The following is a 16984-nucleotide window of genomic DNA, read 5'->3' as shown; positions in this document are numbered from 1 at the left end:
GAAGAATACAAAGTACTGGTGCAGTTCTTCCTACCGCTATGGTATTCAGCAACTGCTTCAACATTAAAGAAACTGTTTACTCAGGCTAAAGTCTTAATGCAGTTTAACAACTTTTTCTTTGGGCACCAAAATCTTAAGAACTGTAGTACTGAAACACAGAACTGAAGTCTTGGGATGCTGTGACTTCGCAGTACTTCAGACTACAGCCCCACAATCAATTGGGGGATAGCCATGACCTGATGGCATAAAACCCAGTACAGCCTTATAGTCTGGAGACATCAAGCCCCTATGCCCATCCATCCCCCTTCCAGACCACTTACATAATTCCAGCAGCTAGTTTCTATTTAGAACTGCACTAAAGTGGGGCGGTTTGTCACCTCTGTTCCCCAAAAATATAGCAAAAGCATTCAAGCTAGTCAACATAAGATGAAAGGGAATACTTAAAGTTTATTTTGCTCATTTGTACCAATAAGGAGGTCATCAATCTATTATGGAGCACATGTTCCTTTCAGAAGGCTTCTTTTTTATTTCCCCTCCACGTCCCTGGGATTTAGGAGCCCAGTATTTCAGGCTGGCAATTCATCCTCAGGGCCACTGTCATGCGGGAATGCTGCCATCACTACTTTGCTGTTTTCTCTCTAGCAAAGACTTCTAATCAAGCTGGTGGTCAGCAGTTGGGTTGTCTACAGAAGAGCGGGTTTTCTGCTCTGGTACTACTGCCTTCGTTTGGATAATTTCTTCCTGTCTCAATGCCGTGTGGGTCGCTGAGGCTGGCATTGATGCTTCTGCAGAGGGACCAAGTAGCTCCCCATTGCCTGTCACTAAAGGACTCCCTTTGATTGGAAACAGCCCATTGTAGCCATTTTCCCTATTTGGACCTTGGCTTCCATGTGGCCTATGGTACTTCAACTGAATTCTAACTTCATTTGGGCTGAGAGTTTGGGAATCCACCAGTGAGACTCCTGTGGTAGCAGTAATGCCTTCAGTGGACTCCATATCTGTCAGATACATTCCTTTGGAGCTTATCTCCAAATGAAGGGTTGTCTTGGTCTTCTCACTGTCCAAATTGTTCTGTCTCTCAGGAACAGAAAGTGCCATTTCTGTTGTTCTTCTGTCACCTGGGTTGGGGCTTCCCATCATCTCCAAGACCAGTTTTCTGGTAGGACCAACTGAGATATTCATTGCCACTTTCTTTCCATGGATAATGGTGGGTTCTTCCATGAAAGAAGGACTGAATTGTGTGTAACCAGACTGAGAAGTAAGTTTAGCAGCTGGAGTGATAGTTGCTATAATATCACCACCATTTTGTGCCGTTGTCTCTGATCCCAAGCCTAAAGTCACTGCAGTGATCTTTTCCCGTAATACAGATACTCCACTCTTCCCTTTCTCCAGGAAGGCCTTGGTCTGTCTCCCTTCTGCAGTTTTATATGTTGGCCAGGTAATTTCAGGTTCTTGTGAGACTTGTGGGATTCCTATCACTTTTGACTCAGCAGTACTTATAGCATGTCCTTCATGAAGCCCCAGGGAGGAAGCTCTAGTAGAAGGCATCCTATAGATTTCAGTGCCAGTGTAAGTCTCCAAGCCAGCTTCCTCACTTTTCTTGGTAGCTCTGCTTGTGTGGTCTCTTGTCTCAACTGGTATACTTGCTTGGATTTCCAGAGTCTGTACAGGAACAGCAGTGGCTGAGTATACCGTGGATGCAGTTGTAATACCTACTGTAGATGGTGGAGTTTTCTTTATAGAGCTGATAGCAGCAGTTTCCCCTCCATAGGTTACAATCTTGGGAGACTGCAGCAAGTCAGTGGTCAATGGTAGAGTTGTCCCTTTAATGGTAGCTTGAGTCATTGCTGTTGACTGCTTATCTAATGGAGGGACAGTGGTCCTTTGGACTAAGTCTTTCTCAGCATCAGCTGTGGCCCATTTCACCCCCAAAAGCATCTCTTCAGTGGCATTTACTAAATTAATAGGTTCCTCTTCTGCAAAGGGGCTCATTTCTCTAGGCTTAGAAGAGAATTTACTCAGGAATTGTGGAGATAAGCTCTCAGGACTCCCTGTAGATTGCATATTCCACAGTGGAGGGGGCTTTGTTTGTTCTTCTGTGTACTTCAAAGTTTGGTTACCAAGAGCCAAAGTGGTAGAAAAACTGGAAGAACCAATAGCAGAAACTCCAGAAGTTTCTTCATTCGTTATTGTGATCTCTGAAATCTTCCTCTTATACGGCACTGTATACTCCTGCTTACTCATTGCAGATGAAGTTGTTTCTTTAAGGTCTTCCACAGAATTACCAAATCCAGTACTCTTGGTCGGGTTTTTGGACCCACTGAGATCAGTTCTGGTTTCATGCACAGGCAGAAATATCCCTTCCAAGATGGAGCTAGGTTCTTTGATTTCTGTTCCTGGACTTGGCTGGCTAGTAGACCCCAGTTTGAACTGTCTGTCTAGGAATGACAATCCCTTAGTTTTAAGTTCCATGCCAGAAAATTTTGCTCCAGATGAAGAAACCATCATTTCTTGTTTTGGAGACGTTGCTCTCTTTAGTCTGGCTTGTGTATCCCCATTCTGTGCTCCAGTAATGCCAGTTACTAGCGAGAAGTCAGTATGTGACTGTGGGGTCTCTGCCCAACCAGCCTGAGTGTTGGATGGCATTTGGCTCTGCACTGACTCACTGGTCAATGCTCCCTGCATAGATTCCTTTCCATGGGCTTCAGTTTCTTCAGTTCCAGCTGGGATTTTGCTTTCAGTTTCTTCCCTCTGGCTCACAGTAACCTTTGGTTCTACAGACATGCTCTGCATGGCTGTAGCAAACACTGTTTCTATGGTTTGCTTTGCTTGTGCTTCTTCAGCTTGTATGCCTGTAGGTGTAGCCAGACTTCCAACAAGAGCTCTAAGGCTATATTTTGCAGTGCTCCTTGGCTGCAATATTAAACTTTCTCTCGGTTCAGGTAGTCCAGGATCTTGAGACCAAGAAGACCTTAGTAGAGCGGTTCTCTCTGTGGGAAGTATGACCTGGTTGGTTTCCATTGCTAGTGAAGTTGGTTCTGTAAAGGAATATGAATTGATTTTGGTTGGAGCTTGGCCAGATTTCATTGGCATTTCAGTAGCTTGTATCCATTCAGTCTCAAAGAGAAAGCCTGAAGGCGTGACATTCTCTTCCCTTCCACCCTCTCTTGTCAGACTACCAGGTGGCAGAGAAGACCACCCCATTTCCTCAGAAGGCACCGTAGGACCACTTGGAGACAGACTTACCTCCTTCCTTCTTGAAGCAGCAAAATGGCTTGTGATTGGGGCCCAAGAGGAGGTGGCTGTAGCAGTAGCACCAATTTGACCAAGGTGATTGTCTTGAACTTCAGGACTTCCAAGGGCTAGCGTTTCCTCAGTATAAGGCATTTGTTCAAAATCACTTGTTAGAGAACTTCTTCTGGTGCTGGAGTGCTGGATGTATACCGGTCTCCTCTCCTTCGTTCTGTAGGAGCTTCCAACTTCCTCCTCTGCTGTTCCACTGAGGATGCCAGTGGTAAAAGATGCTTGGCTCCTTGCATCACTGCTTATGGTTGCTTCCACTCTAGCAGCATGTGAAGCAGCAGCTGAGTTCTCAGCTCTTGGAGATGTTGTTGCATGCACAGAGATTGTTGCTTTAGCCTGAACACCCTCCATCAGGGGCACATCTGTGAAATTGCCAAGTTCATTTTCAGAGCTGCTGACTGATTGCTGGGCTGACTCCTCTGATTGATTCTCCATCATAGTAAATGGGTATCCCTCAGTTGAGTGCAGAGGGCCATTTATATCTTCAGACTCACTGCTCTGCATTATCGGAAGACCTCTTGTCTCTATAGTAGAAGTTTCTGTTGCATATTCAGCATGTGTGGCTCTTTTGCTAGGAAGGGGCCAGTACAGAGCTTTCTCACTAGGCCTTGTAGCCATTATCTGGACAATTTCATTTAGAAGTGAAGGTGGACTTCTGATCCCAAAGGAAGTGGAATGTTTCACTTGAGGAGCAGTTCGTGACATGGCTTCAGTGGTCTTTTGCTGACTTGCTGAGTAGGCCCCTTCAAAGTCTGAAGCCTTGGTTTTTAGCTCCTTTGCACTACTGGTTGGTTTCTCCAGAGCTTGCCACAGGGTGCTCTTTTGATCTACCTGAAGTTCTGTTTCTGTGGGCTGGGTTTCAGGTGGCACTTCCTGAGCCACAGTTAGGTACTCCAGTTTGCTGGCAGCCTCTTGAGTTTGGCCATGCCTCTCTTGGGTCAATATAGCTGCCAATGGAATTTTTGTTGTTGGGGTTCCTGTAGCATCAGAGCCTTTCCCAGTAGGCTTATTCAACATCAGGTCAATGTCCACTTTAGTTTGGTCTTCTGGCTTCTGAAGAGTCTCTCTAGCAGGATGGGCCATTTCTGTGGCCTCAGTGATTGATCCAAGACTCTGAGCACTGGAGAGTTTGATTTGGCTCACAGTTGAACAGGGTTCTGGTTCATGTGGAATGAAGTCCTTTATCTTCTCCTGCAGAATTTTCTCCGTTGAAGTTTCTTAATATGAACATAGTAGATTAGAGCATCCATCACCTTACCTGGGTATCCTTTGTTCCCAGCCCTGTGCTAAACTAGGATAATTAGGACTAGTGTTCCCTCTAAATTGAGTTAGCTCACAGATTTTTAGCCTCCAACTCACACATTTTTGTCTTAGCTCAGGAAGTATGACCCCAGAGCACACTAATTTATACAGTAGGTCACAACTTTAATGCCAGTATCTCACAACTTTTAATGCCAGTAGCTCACAAAATAGAATTTTTGCTCACAAGACTCTGCAGCTTAGAGAGAATATTGATTAGGACTACTACAGATTCACTACCTGTGTACACCAGTAGTAAATGCAAGAATGCAACCAATGTAGGCATTACATAGTACACACAGGGAATCACAACTGTGCTTATCCTCATCACAAAGCTGCATCCAGTATCATTCAAGGCTTTCCTATAGTTGGCCTTTGAGAAGTTAACTATGAGGTAGAAAATCCATAAAATACCCCCACACTACAAAGACATTGGCTTAGCCGTATCTCCCCCAAACCAAGATTCTAACTTAACCTCCTTTAGTCAACAGAAGTTTTTTAAACCCATCAAGTCAGAATATAAAATGCTGTCCTTGAACCTATTGCTACCCACCCGTCTCCAGAGATGGCAGCCTATACTGATCTTCATGACAGCACCAATGCCTTACCTGGCTGCAGGGCCACCTGAGAACACTTGTAGAGCTTGTTGACTCTGGCAATATCTGAACTGCTTAAGTTCCACCGCTGACCGAGGAAGGCATGAGAACTGGAGAGTGGTGTAATGGTAGGCAGGCCAATTCTGCTGAAGGCATTCCTGAGAAGGAGTAGGGCATAAAGTCACTGTGAGCAGCAGCTATTCTCCATGCCCAGATGACTGTCCCATAGTCAAGCTATGCTACATAGGACCTAGTTACCAGCAGTTGCCTTATAGTTGTCTTAAGAGAGCTCATAGATCTTTGAAGGGCAGATTGAGTTGCATGGATTTTACATGGCTTGAAGGATGTGCCTGTATGTTTTAAGGGGGAGACTTTTGGGGGTGAATGGGAACAGTATAGTCCAATGCTAGGGTTTGAAACCCAAGAGTACTTTGCTCCTTGCAAAAACAGTCCCTAAACATGGAATGGCTCTTCAACAATACAAAACCTTTTTTTTTTAGTAGCTAGATGGAAACTTTCCACAACCTCCTCCCTTGTTTATTTTATTCAACTTTTATCCCACCCTCTCACAAGTGAGCGCAGCCTCAAAAAAAATTGGGGGGGGGGCTTATAGAATACATTTTGATCCCATCCTTCTACCCAGGAGCTCATGCATTTTTTTCCTCCTTTCACAACCTTCTGGGGTAAGTAAGGCTGGCAGCTAGTAGGAAGCAGGGCTAAAATCACCAAGCAAGCTTTATGCGGTCTTGTGTGAACCTCGGTCTCCCAGATCCCACCCCAGCCCTCTAAGCACGTCACTAAAAAAAAAGTAAAGGTAGTCCCCCTGTGCAAGCACCAGTCATTTTCAACTCTGGGGTGACATTGCTTTCACAGCGTTTTCACGGCAGACTTTTTACAGGGTGGTTTGCCATTGCCTTCCCCAGTCATCTACACTTTCCCCCCAGCAAGCTGAGTACTCATTTTACTAGCATCGGAAGGATGGAAGGCTGAGTCAATCTGGAGCCGGCTACCTGAAACAGCTTCCGCTGAGATCAGGTCATGAGCAGAGGGCTCCGACTGCAATACTACAGCTTTACCATTCAGCACCACGGGGTTCTGTAGCACTTCACTACTCTGGTCTTCTATAGGCTTCCTTACCTGCCATAATGCATGACGGATGAGTAGTCATAGTCAACTAGCATGTTGGTATTCCAAGACTTCATGAAGTTTATTTCAAAGCCTGGAAGACAAGGAAATTTATCCACAGTGATGTAATCCTTATGGCTTGGCCATAATGAATGGGGTTCCAGTTGGTCTCCAAGCTGAGGCTTTGCTCTGAGCAACTGCCCCATACTAGGACAGGCCACCCAAATAGCCTTTGCCTCAACCAAGAGGATTCTGGGGGAAGCTGTTTCCCTACAATGGAGGGTTATGGGTGCCAGGGAGAGAGAAGAGGTGGATATCTATAAGCCCATGCATGTATAGGGTTGCCAAGTCTGACTCAAGAAATATCTGGGGACTTTGGGGGTGGAGCCAGGAGTAAGGATGTGAGAAGCATGATTGAACTCCAAAGGGAGTTCTGGCCATCGCATTTAAAGGGAATGTGCACCTTTTAAATGCAAACCCTCTATTTGGAAATAAGGAAGGATAGGGGCACCTCCTTTTAGGGCTCACAGAACTGGACCCCCTGATCCAATCTTTTTGAAACTTGGAGGGTGTTTTAAGGAGAGGCACTAGATGCTCTGCTGAAAACTTGGTGCCTCTGCCTCACAAAACAGCCCCACCCAAGGCCCAGATACTTACATATTGATTCTCCATTATACTCTATGGGAACCAGTCTCCATAGTGTATAATGGAGTGTCCAGTGGACATTCCCCCCCACTTTGATAATCCTGAAGCAGGGGGAGGGCCTTCAAACCAGGGGACCCCCTACCTCCAACAAGGGATTGGCAACCCTATCAAAGGGACTTACAGACCATGCAAGTGTACACACAAGCTACAGCCTGATTCAAAGGAAACAGCATCTCTCCCATATGGGTGCTTTATATTATTGAAAGTGGCGCACCAATACATTTACACCACTCTCAAACAGTTTCAGTCTTTTCTCCCCTGGGAAATATAGTTCTGATGAGAGGATTGTTTTCTGCTGCACCCTTGCATTATAATTTCCAGTACTGTATCAGAAGCCAGTTAAAATGGTATAGAACCATATAAATTTGTAGCATATAAATATGTCCTAAGGTTGAATTGTTTCAAACAGGTGTTTTACTAAATTCAACAACAAAAAAGCCATGTCTAGACCATGGAAATCACACCCCCATCATACTGTTCCACTCAGAATTGTTCCTGCCAGGAGACAGACAAGCTCAAGTTCTGCTACTCAAGTTCTCAGCCTTATTCCAATTCAACAATGTCCCTTGCACAGTGGAAGGACTGAAGCAGTACTTGCCTGTCAGAATTTCATTCCAGGAGATGGTGATATATTTATCTCTGTCTGCTCTAGAGTGCTCATGCCAGAAGCCCAAGATGTGCATGAACTCATGCAGAGCCACTCCCTTCCCCCTCCTGAGGCAAGCAGGAGCCAAGGACACCACCTGCATCCCACCAATGCGGCCAACACTGGAGAAGCAGCTGAGGAGAGAGGCACATAGAGATTAAGGAAGAGACTGGGAAAGGCAGAATTTGCATTGCCAAAAGTGATCCATCTAGCCCTCTGACCAAACTACAGGGTGCCTTTATGTAGGCTGTTTCCATTTCTGTGGGTATCTCAATTGGTTCAATGGAGAAGCAAAGTTATAGCAATATTCTAATAAATGCTATTGAAAGCCAGCTCTTCGTTTCCAGAAGCCAGTCACCATTAAGGAGTCATTGGATGCCAAGGGGCAATTGGTAGCCACTGGAATTTGCAGATGAAAGGGGGTGGGGTTGCAATCTGTTTTGCCTCCAACATTGCCTAGCCCTCTGCGTGACAAAGCTCTCTAATGGGGGCACAACACTGCAGAAAGAGCCCTGGAGGAACAAGAGTGTGCTGGGAGGTGGTGGGATCATCCCAAATGATTACAGGGGATTAGTCTATTGAAATACCCCCACAGCCATCTCTGCAAGCACCTCTCCCCTCCTCCCCATACCTTAAAAGTGAGCCTCATTATCTCCCCTGGTCACTACTAACCCAGAGAGAGGAACAATAGAGACGAAGTCCCTCTGGTAGGAATACGGGATGAACTTGATGCAGGTGAACTTGGCAAAGTCTTCAAAAGCTTCCTGGATTATCCTTACACTGGGTTTATCTGAAGAGGTAACCAGAACAAGAGTAGCAGCCATGAAGCAGTGATTATGGTTGTATTAGTAAGCTCAATTTGCTCCTTGTTTTCTCCATTATTAGCTAGATCTAACACATTTGATGTAGGCCTGTAGCGCTGTCTTTAAATGCATCATTACATCCATGGGTAACACATCTCTGTGACCCTCCGCCGTAAGATTTAGGGAATAAATGCCACATTCTAATGACAGGCTGTCAGCGTAATACCAACTTGTCATTGTACAACAGAAATAGATTTGTGACCAGATGTCAGGAGTGATCCCAGAACTGCTAGGAGAGAGACTCATGTGGAGCAAAGAGCTCATTCTTGATGGCTACACTTGTTTGCCAAGACTTCTAGTTTACCAGAGCTGGAAGTGTGACTCCTCCTTTAAAGAAACATAACCCCTAGGAATCTCTGTTCTGCCTGAAGAGGCAATAGCTTGGGAATTAGTAATGGCAGACAGACTACACGCCAGTTGTGAAAGCACTTCTGCAGGTTGAGTACTTGCCTTTTGTGATGCTTTCATTTGTTTACATAAGGTGAAATGTGTTGGCCACCCACTCCCACCCCACACTCTGGATGCACAGGAATTGGGGATTCTTCCTCCAGTACCCCTTCATTCAGATTCCAGTTCAACCAGAAAGTGGAAGCAGGACCCCATGTGCTGTTTGTCACAGCATGTTTTCCTTTAAACCCCCCCCCCCTTCATTGCCCCACATTCCCCCTCGCTGCCCCCACATTCCTAAGGAGAACTTTAGAGAGACTGTTTCTCACTCACCATATTTGTGAGAGATAACATAAGGAATCTGGACAATCCCCCCCTTCTTTGGCCATCTTGGGTTGGCAGAGGAGAAGAGCCGGAATGGACGCTAGAGGAGCAAGAACACACATTCGTTTGTGTTCTGCTATCCACAGCATTCAAGGGGTTTTTGCAAGAATGTTTCTGATGTACAAGAAATCCACTGTGGTGCAGTTTCCCCCTGTAGAGACTGGAAAAACTCCATTACTCAGGCCATGATGGTGCTAACCAAGATGACTTGGTCTGGCTTATAAAGAGTAAGTTAAGGCCAGCCAAGCTTTATTGCCTCCCAGCCAAGCTGTTCCCCTTAAAGTTCTTTGGAGAAGTCTCTAAATTGAGCCAGGCCCAGACCCCCACCCCCTTACACACACACACACTTTTCTTCCTCATTGCCTCCTGATTTTCTACAGCTCCTGTAGTCACTTCAGACCCCTGGGAAACAGCCATTTCTATCTATGGCAGCACTTTTGAGTACTCAGCTGGAGTATATAACCTTTGGTGTGGCCCGAGGTGTGTGAATGCAGACTGTCCTGGAGACTCGATTGGATGGGTGCCTTTCGCTGAGACTCGCGTCTGGTGTTTGGGCCCTCCGGTGCGAGCCTCCCTGCTGGGCCTGCCTAATGGGAGCTGTGGTTCACAGCTCCGGCTGGGGGGCCGGGTCTCTCGCCCGCTGAAAAAGGCAGGGGAGCGGTCTGAGGAGACCCCTGGCCCTGACCTGGCCGCAGTTCGGTTGCCCTTGCTGTTGCTGTTTTATTTAATAAAGTGGCCCATAGTTTCACCAATCTAATTGTGTCCGTCTCTTTATTCCGACTTGGGGGGCAAATAAGCTTTAGATTTTAAGTGCAGGGCTGCAGCAGCCCAATAGGCAGCTACAATAACTACAAGTCCAGGTGCTCCAGGTCAATCAGGAAATCTCCAAGTATCCTCCTTACCAGGACAGAGCTGCTTAGGTCAACAGATATAGGCACCCCCTATTCCCTGGGCCCCTCTTCTTGGTCATCAGCATGTGCATAGCTGAGGAATGGGACTGCAGACAGGCACAAGTGTGAAGGTATAGCCCCTCTCCTGCCCCCAGACCTTATTCCAAAAGGTCTAGTATGTGCATTCACCCACCCCCTTCCCTTTCTGACAATCAGGTGAACAAAACGTGTTGACAAGAGGCGGAAGTCAACAAAGCTCCTGCCCGCCCCCTTCCTGCGCAGCAGAATCAAGATCCACTTTAGGGTACCAAAGAACGTCAGCCAGGCACAAGAAACGCCCCTCCACAAGATGATTCAGTTCTTACTCACTGCCTTGATAATGTCCCCTTCAAGCAGGAAGCTGCTTTCTGGAGCCTCCAGAGGGATCAATGCTGGAAAGAGAAAAATGGGGGTTGTCGTTTGATGTTCGCGACAACGCAAGTTCATAGATTCAGATGCCACATACGCATGTCTCTGGGGCTGAGAACTGAATTTGAGCTCAGGCTGAAATCCTGAGTGCAACACTGACATCTGTGTCGAAGCCCTGAGAGTATGAACAGACTCCTCCACCCCCAACTACCACTGCATGCCAGCTACCAAACAGCATCAACGTGGTGTCAAATAGAGATTTAATACTTGACAAGTTTCCATGCATGCAGAATGGACACAGAGTTTAGAGGAATGCTTATCTGGAGTTTGACACAAAGCACCCCAGGTGTTCCAGGACTTCAACATCCCCCTCCAGTTTTGTTGTAGACCATTTAATTTACGTACTGGAATGGTGTGGGTGGGAAGACACAAGAGGTTGATAAGGCCTCCAGCTTCCCAGGGTCGCTGTCTTTCCCCCCAGCCTCTGGGATTTTAAACATGCTCAAAGATGTGTTGGTAAACCCTGGAGAGATGTCAGAAGCCAGTTGCTTGCTAAGGTTGCCAGGGCTGGCTGAGGGTTTTAGTGCCCATGACTCTTCCATTGGGCAGTGGAGAAGAACTAGACTAAACTGTGCAGCTGTTACTATTTTATAGAGTTGCTTCAAATTAATGCAAAACTGCAGTGTATATGCAGGGCACAGACTCTAACCTTTTTGATATGTCTGGAGGCAATTACTTACCTTGGTTAATGTCAAGAATGTCATCTTGGGAACCACTGGCCTCTGGCAAATTGTTTTCCTGGTTGTCCTCCTTTTGGAACACAGCTTCATGGCTATTCAGAAGCAAGGCTGAGAAAAGAAATGTTGGGGTAGCAGCTTCAGCCCAACTGCAAACTACTACATGTCCACGGCTTTCTCAAGGAACATATCCATCTGTTGAAACTTCCTCTACATTTTATCCTCACAATCATTCTGTGAAGCAGGCAAGAATGAGGGTGCGACAAGCCCCCAAGATCATTAAGTAGGCTTTGCATAGATCTGAACCCAGGTCTCCCAAGCTTTAGCACCAGCAAACACAGCTATACTTCTGTGCCTTTTGCAGTCTAGGTCAAGGAAATACCAGCCTTTACAGGTTCACACCATGCTCAACCTCTTTCTGAACATTGTCACTCTCAAGCTCGTGAACCCTAGCAACTGCCAGAGTTTGAAGAAGGGATTCTAGTTCTTAGGTCACTCTTGGCCTAGCTTACCTCACAGGGCTGTTGTGAGGATAAAATAGAGGAGAGGAGAATGATGTAAGCCATCTTGGTTCCCCACTGGGGATGAAGGCAGGATACAAATGAAACTAAGACCATTTTCGCACACAGCTTACCACGCAGTCATAATCCTGTTCCCTCCGCAGCGTACGGTCGGATTTCCCACCATCTGCACCGGAGTTACAGGAAGTGCCGCGACTTTTGCATAGCAAACGTAAACTGGGTTTTAGTGGTTTACGTTTGCTACGCAAAAGCTGCGGCACTTCCTGTAACTTCGGCGCAGATGGTGGGAAATCCGACCGGACGCTGCGGAGGGAACAGGACTGTGACTGCGTGGTAAGCTGTGTGCGAAAATGGTATAACAAACAAGTTAGTTCTATTTTTGTATCGTGGACAGGACTTCAGCTTCTCTCACAAAGTCCCTTCAGGGAAGTGCCTCAGTGTAGTAGTAGTTGTTGTTTATTGTGGTCTTTAGACCAGCATATAGCTGCCTGAATGGAAAACAAACATCCCAAAACTTTCAGGACAGCTAAAGTAGACATTGGCTCAAAATAAAATATAGCAGGATTTTTAATGTAGGAGAGATGGGGGGGGGGGGGACAGTGTAAAGCAACATTGGGAGAATTGAAACCTTCACTTCAAGCTACTATTTACTCTGAATCTCCCCCCCGCCCAAAAAAACCCAGATAATTTTTAATTAGAGTTGTGCTTCCCCTGCCCCCAAAGTACATTCATTACTCCAATAGAAACGAGGAAAATATTACATAAGAAATGTCTATTTCTTTCATATTTCTAAAGCTGTACACCAGCAATGCAAATTTCCTTTATAATAAATATGAGATTTCACCACAAAGTGGGGTGCTTGTATTATACAAGAAAATGTCAGAAACGCCACAAGTTCTGTCACTTTTAAGAAATAATCAAAATACATCATTTCAATGTTCCCAACCACCCCGTTAAAGTAAACAGCAGGCTGAGAGTCAGGTGGCAAGTGGGAAGGCAGGAGGGAGCCTTGCCAAACATACTGTCTGGGGAGACAAGCAAACATTCATACTCATGAAGGCCAAAGCACTTTCCAGGAAATCCACACCACAGCAGCTTGCTCGAGACACTTCAAAACAGCTACTACAGGAGTAACTAAGACAGAGATTATCAAGGGATAGGACTGCCAGCCTCCAGCTGACACATGGAGATCTCTCAGAATTACAACGGATCTCCAGACCATAGAGATAAGCTGCCAAGAGAAAGCAGCTGATTTGGAAGGTGGACTCCATGGTTTTATACCCCTCATCCCCCCCAAACCCCACTCTTCAGAAATCCCCCAACCTGGAGATGGCAACCATAAACAAGGAAGCATTCTCTGCAAGCTAAAATCCAGACTGAACCCTTTCATGTTTAAAACCACCAAGTTCACCATCCTTTAATGGTACCCAAAATGTACCACACAGTACAGTCAGCTCTTTCCTATGGCTAGAAAATACCAGCTACAGAAACATTACAGAACTGGCGAGAAGAGTCTTTTACCTAGCCAAAGCCAGAAGAAAACACAAGACGCAGGCCAAGAGTCAAAGGGCACACCCATGGCTAACACAACAGCTCCCAAGAGGCTACTACCCAAAAGAAACAAAACCGTTCTTCTCCTGGCTACGAATGGAAGCAAAAATTACAAGCAATGTTATATACCACTTAAAACAAATGGAGACCTCTGTGGATCTTTATATAGTATTAAGGGTCAGTGCAGGCACACCTGGAAGAGGCCTTTTCATTAGGGATACAGTTTAACCCTTTGTTTGACACAGGCCTCTCTAACTAGTTCAGTATTTTCAAGAGAGGCTGGTCTGATGCTTGGGGTAGGTTGCAGACAGAAAAGTAATGTGATAGTTTTGTGGGAGGAGGAGGAGGAGATTGGATTATAACCCGCCCTTCACTTGGAGTCTCAGAGAGGTTTACAATCTCCTTTCACTTTCCCTCCCCATAAGAGTCACCCTGTGAGGCAGGTGGGGCTGAGAGAGCTCTTTCCAGAACTGCTCCTGAGAAAGCTGCTCTTTCAAGAGCTGTGACTGACTCAAGGTCACTCAGCAGGTGCATGTGGAGGAGTGGGGAATCAAACTTGGTTCTCCCAGATCAGAATCCATGCACTTAACCATTACACCAAATTGGCTCTCCATTTAGCATTCAGAGATAACCTCTGCTAGCATTCAAAGGTAACCTCTCCTGCCTCTGAATGTGGAAGTTCTGTTCTGCTAACCGGTAACAGCCTTGGATGTGTCTAATCCCTTTTAAGAACCATTTAAGGCTAGGAACCATCACTGCATCCTCTAGCAATGAATCTTTCATGTCCCAAGGCTTGGGAGCAGGGGCAGGAAAGAAAGAAGGGACAGGTACTGCTCGGCAGTTCTGTGTCATGCCCAACAGTGCCCTGATGCTAAACACAAGGACCTGCCATGATTGCTGTTGAAATGAAAACTCTCTTAGGGGACTGGACAGGATAAGGATACCTAGGGTGTGCCTGTACCATCCTGCCCATGGTCAGAAGATGCAAAGACCTTCGCACTTTCAGGAAAAGTATGGGCAGGGCAGCTTGTTATTCAAGGTCAACTAGGCAAGACACACTGCACAACTGGCTGTTCTATGAAAAAGAACCTAGCACACCTCTTTTAACGGGGACAACCTCAACTTCTGCAGGGAAATGGTGATAAAAGAAATGCTTCCCTCTGGGCCTGGCAGGTCATCAAACAGCCATTGTAGCCGTAGCAACTACCTGGTGAGCAGGGATCATTAGTAATTATTTATGCTAATGTGTGTCCCATCATGTTTCTAACAAAGAGACAAGAGCAGGCCAGGCCACTGTTTTCAGGTCTGTTGGCAACACTATTTGCATGAAAGTGTCTTTTGCATTCTGATATGGCATTTATAAGAGCCCCAGAACTTATTTTAGTGCAAGAGATCTGGCCTTGAATTTATATATATTAATAATGATTCCTGTGCACATTCCAAGTAATGAAGAGAGATTGCCGTGAACCCAGAGATCTTTCATGGCAGAAATTTGGGTGAGGGTGCAGAAGATTTCTGCAACCCCCCAAAAGGAAGATACTGTGTGGCCACAAGGGGGCAGTCAGACTCCAACTAAAATTGTAGAAAGACAGAAGCCCCTGACATAGTGAATTCTAAAAATGGGCAGAAGAACACTCGATGCACAAACATCCACTTGTCTGTCTCTAAAGAAAGCTTTCATAAAGGGGATTAAATTCACAAATAAGAGATTTGTCACTGGCTATCAGTCACTGTAGCAAAATGTGTTCAGAAGCAGCATAATTCTAAATATGGGAAGGTGAGGACGACAAGAGAAAGATGTGGGTTTTGTGGCCTGCTTTTGAGCTTCTAGGGGCATTTGATGGCCACTCCTGGAAAGTGACATAGTGCTGACAACGATGTCACAAACCTCACGTCCCAGCCCCCAGCCTTCTCACCAGTTGCCAGGCTCTGCCGGTGCTAGGCTAGGATCTGGGAGGCCCAAATTTGAATTTCCACTCTGCTATTGATTTTTTTTTCTGTGTAGCCTTTGGCCAGTCACTCTCATAGCCTAACCTACCTCACAGGGTTGTTGGAGGAGGGGTAAACAATGGTCCTGATTAGGGAAGCTGACAGGGAATAAATATTGAAATAATGCCAAACTATGGTGTGCATTATCTGAATGAGCCCACATGAAGTTTTGGGTTTATTCATACAATCTTTCTTCCCAGTTCCACTCCAAGTTAGTTACTTCCTCTTTTTCAGTAAGCCATAGTTTGTTATTACCTCTGAATAGGCCAGCTACGGTTTGCACTTACCCTGTAAATCAGGATGATAAATTAGTTTGTTTCTCACTGGACACATTCGTTTGTAGAGCACATTCAAAGCATACTGAGTTTAAATGCTTAGCAGGAGATTCAGACCCAGTGTACTGTAGTGGTTAGAAGAGAGCAACGCCTAATACTGTCTCAGCACAGAGAACCATTTTCTTGCATGAACTCAATGAGTCTTCAGCCTGATCTTGGGTTTATAAGTCTGGTTCTTATGTTCACATCATTTCAAGGCACAGCAGCAGGGCCATTATAAAAAGGCTGGAGATCAACCAGGGACAGCTCTTGACTCCCCTCCTAGCCTGGCCCACAGCTAACCAGGGGTCCATGAGATCTGGCCCTCTGACAGGTTTTGGGGGGCCCTCACCCCTTTCCCATGGCCACCCCTCCTATGTGATTTAAATTGAGTCACTGCCTCTCCCATACCATTTAAAGTAGGGGTGTCAAACCCATTTGTTATGAGGGCAGGATCTGATATAAATGAGACCTTGTCGAGCCAAACATTGTTGGACTGGGCCAAGTGTGTACCTATTTAAGATTAGGTAGCAAACATATAAACTTTTAAAAGGACACAGATAAACATGACTAAATTTTTCTTTTTTAAAAAAAACCTTAAAACATGTTTAAACATTAGCACTTGTTGGTCTTAAAAGTGCGTTCTTTGTATTTCTCCCATGGGATCCAGGGAACTGGGCAAATGAACTTCTGGCTCTTTCCCTCCCCAGGGGACCAAGAGGGTAAGGAGCCTCAACCAATGGAGAACATTGAGGTTTTGCTCTATAGCTTCTTTGCAATTGAGCAAGCCTTGTAAAACAAGCTGAGATGCAGAAGGAAGCAAGAGAGAGGGAGAAGGAAGAAGACAAGAGCCAGTTGCTGCGGGGGGGGGGGGGCTGATAGGAGCCCTCAGTTGATTGGCAGGCTCTTTAAATCAGGCAGGAGAGAGAAAGATGGCCCCCAGGCCTTTCCAGCTTTCTGCACTCACCCCCATGGGCCCCTCTCCAGTGGCTCCCTGTGGCCCCCTCCTCCCGTAGCCCCTAGCTACAGGGCTGCTCCTAGCTAGGAGGAGGAGGAAGTGAAGTTTTTTTCCCTCCTACCATGACAAGGAGATGGGAAGAGCTTTACTTATTTAATTTCTGCTTGTTGGAGAACTTGCTGTTTAAAGCATAGCAGGAGGGCCTCTAATAAAGTGACCACGTTCCACCATGCACTGCCTAAGGGCATGCTTGTGTACCTGGTGAGGTGCTTATTGCCTGGTCTGCATCTGAGGACAGCAGGAATTTG

General features: G+C 46.0%; 1 protein-coding gene across 1 annotated transcript; it reads right to left on the bottom strand.

Annotated features, from left to right (window-relative positions):
• Window positions 1-427: 427 nt before the first annotated feature.
• On the bottom strand, window positions 428-13529 carry ASTL (astacin like metalloendopeptidase). The gene is made up of 9 exons (XM_060251878.1): window positions 13386-13529; window positions 11347-11454; window positions 10568-10629; window positions 9258-9348; window positions 8347-8464; window positions 7627-7808; window positions 6336-6417; window positions 5211-5356; window positions 428-4520 (listed from the first exon to the last, which is right to left on the bottom strand). The coding sequence occupies exons 1-9, from the start codon at window positions 13441-13443 to the stop codon at window positions 652-654; spliced, it is 4716 nt and encodes a 1571-aa protein (XP_060107861.1). The 5' UTR covers window positions 13444-13529; the 3' UTR covers window positions 428-651.
• Window positions 13530-16984: the final 3455 nt, after the last annotated feature.

The sequence above is a fragment of the Heteronotia binoei genome, chromosome 12 (genome assembly GCF_032191835.1).
Source record: "Heteronotia binoei isolate CCM8104 ecotype False Entrance Well chromosome 12, APGP_CSIRO_Hbin_v1, whole genome shotgun sequence".
NCBI lineage: Eukaryota > Metazoa > Chordata > Lepidosauria > Squamata > Gekkonidae > Heteronotia > Heteronotia binoei.
Note: the sequence above shows the minus strand (reverse complement) of the source record. Positions and strands in the feature narration are given on the sequence as shown.

What these genes read in the sequence shown, in the direction of transcription:
- ASTL (XM_060251878.1), bottom strand. Translation starts at nt 13,443, where the DNA reads ATGGGTGTGCCCTTTGACTCTTGGCCTGCGTCTTGTGTTTTCTTCTGG. An exon ending in CATTCTTGACATTAACCAAG is followed by an intron (nt 10,630 to 11,346) that starts GTAAGTAATTGC and finishes TTCTCTTTCCAG; the next exon opens with CATTGATCCCTCTGGAGGCT. An exon ending in TCAGGTGGCCCTGCAGCCAG is followed by an intron (nt 4,521 to 5,210) that starts GTAAGGCATTGG and finishes GTTCATATTAAG; the next exon opens with AAACTTCAACGGAGAAAATT.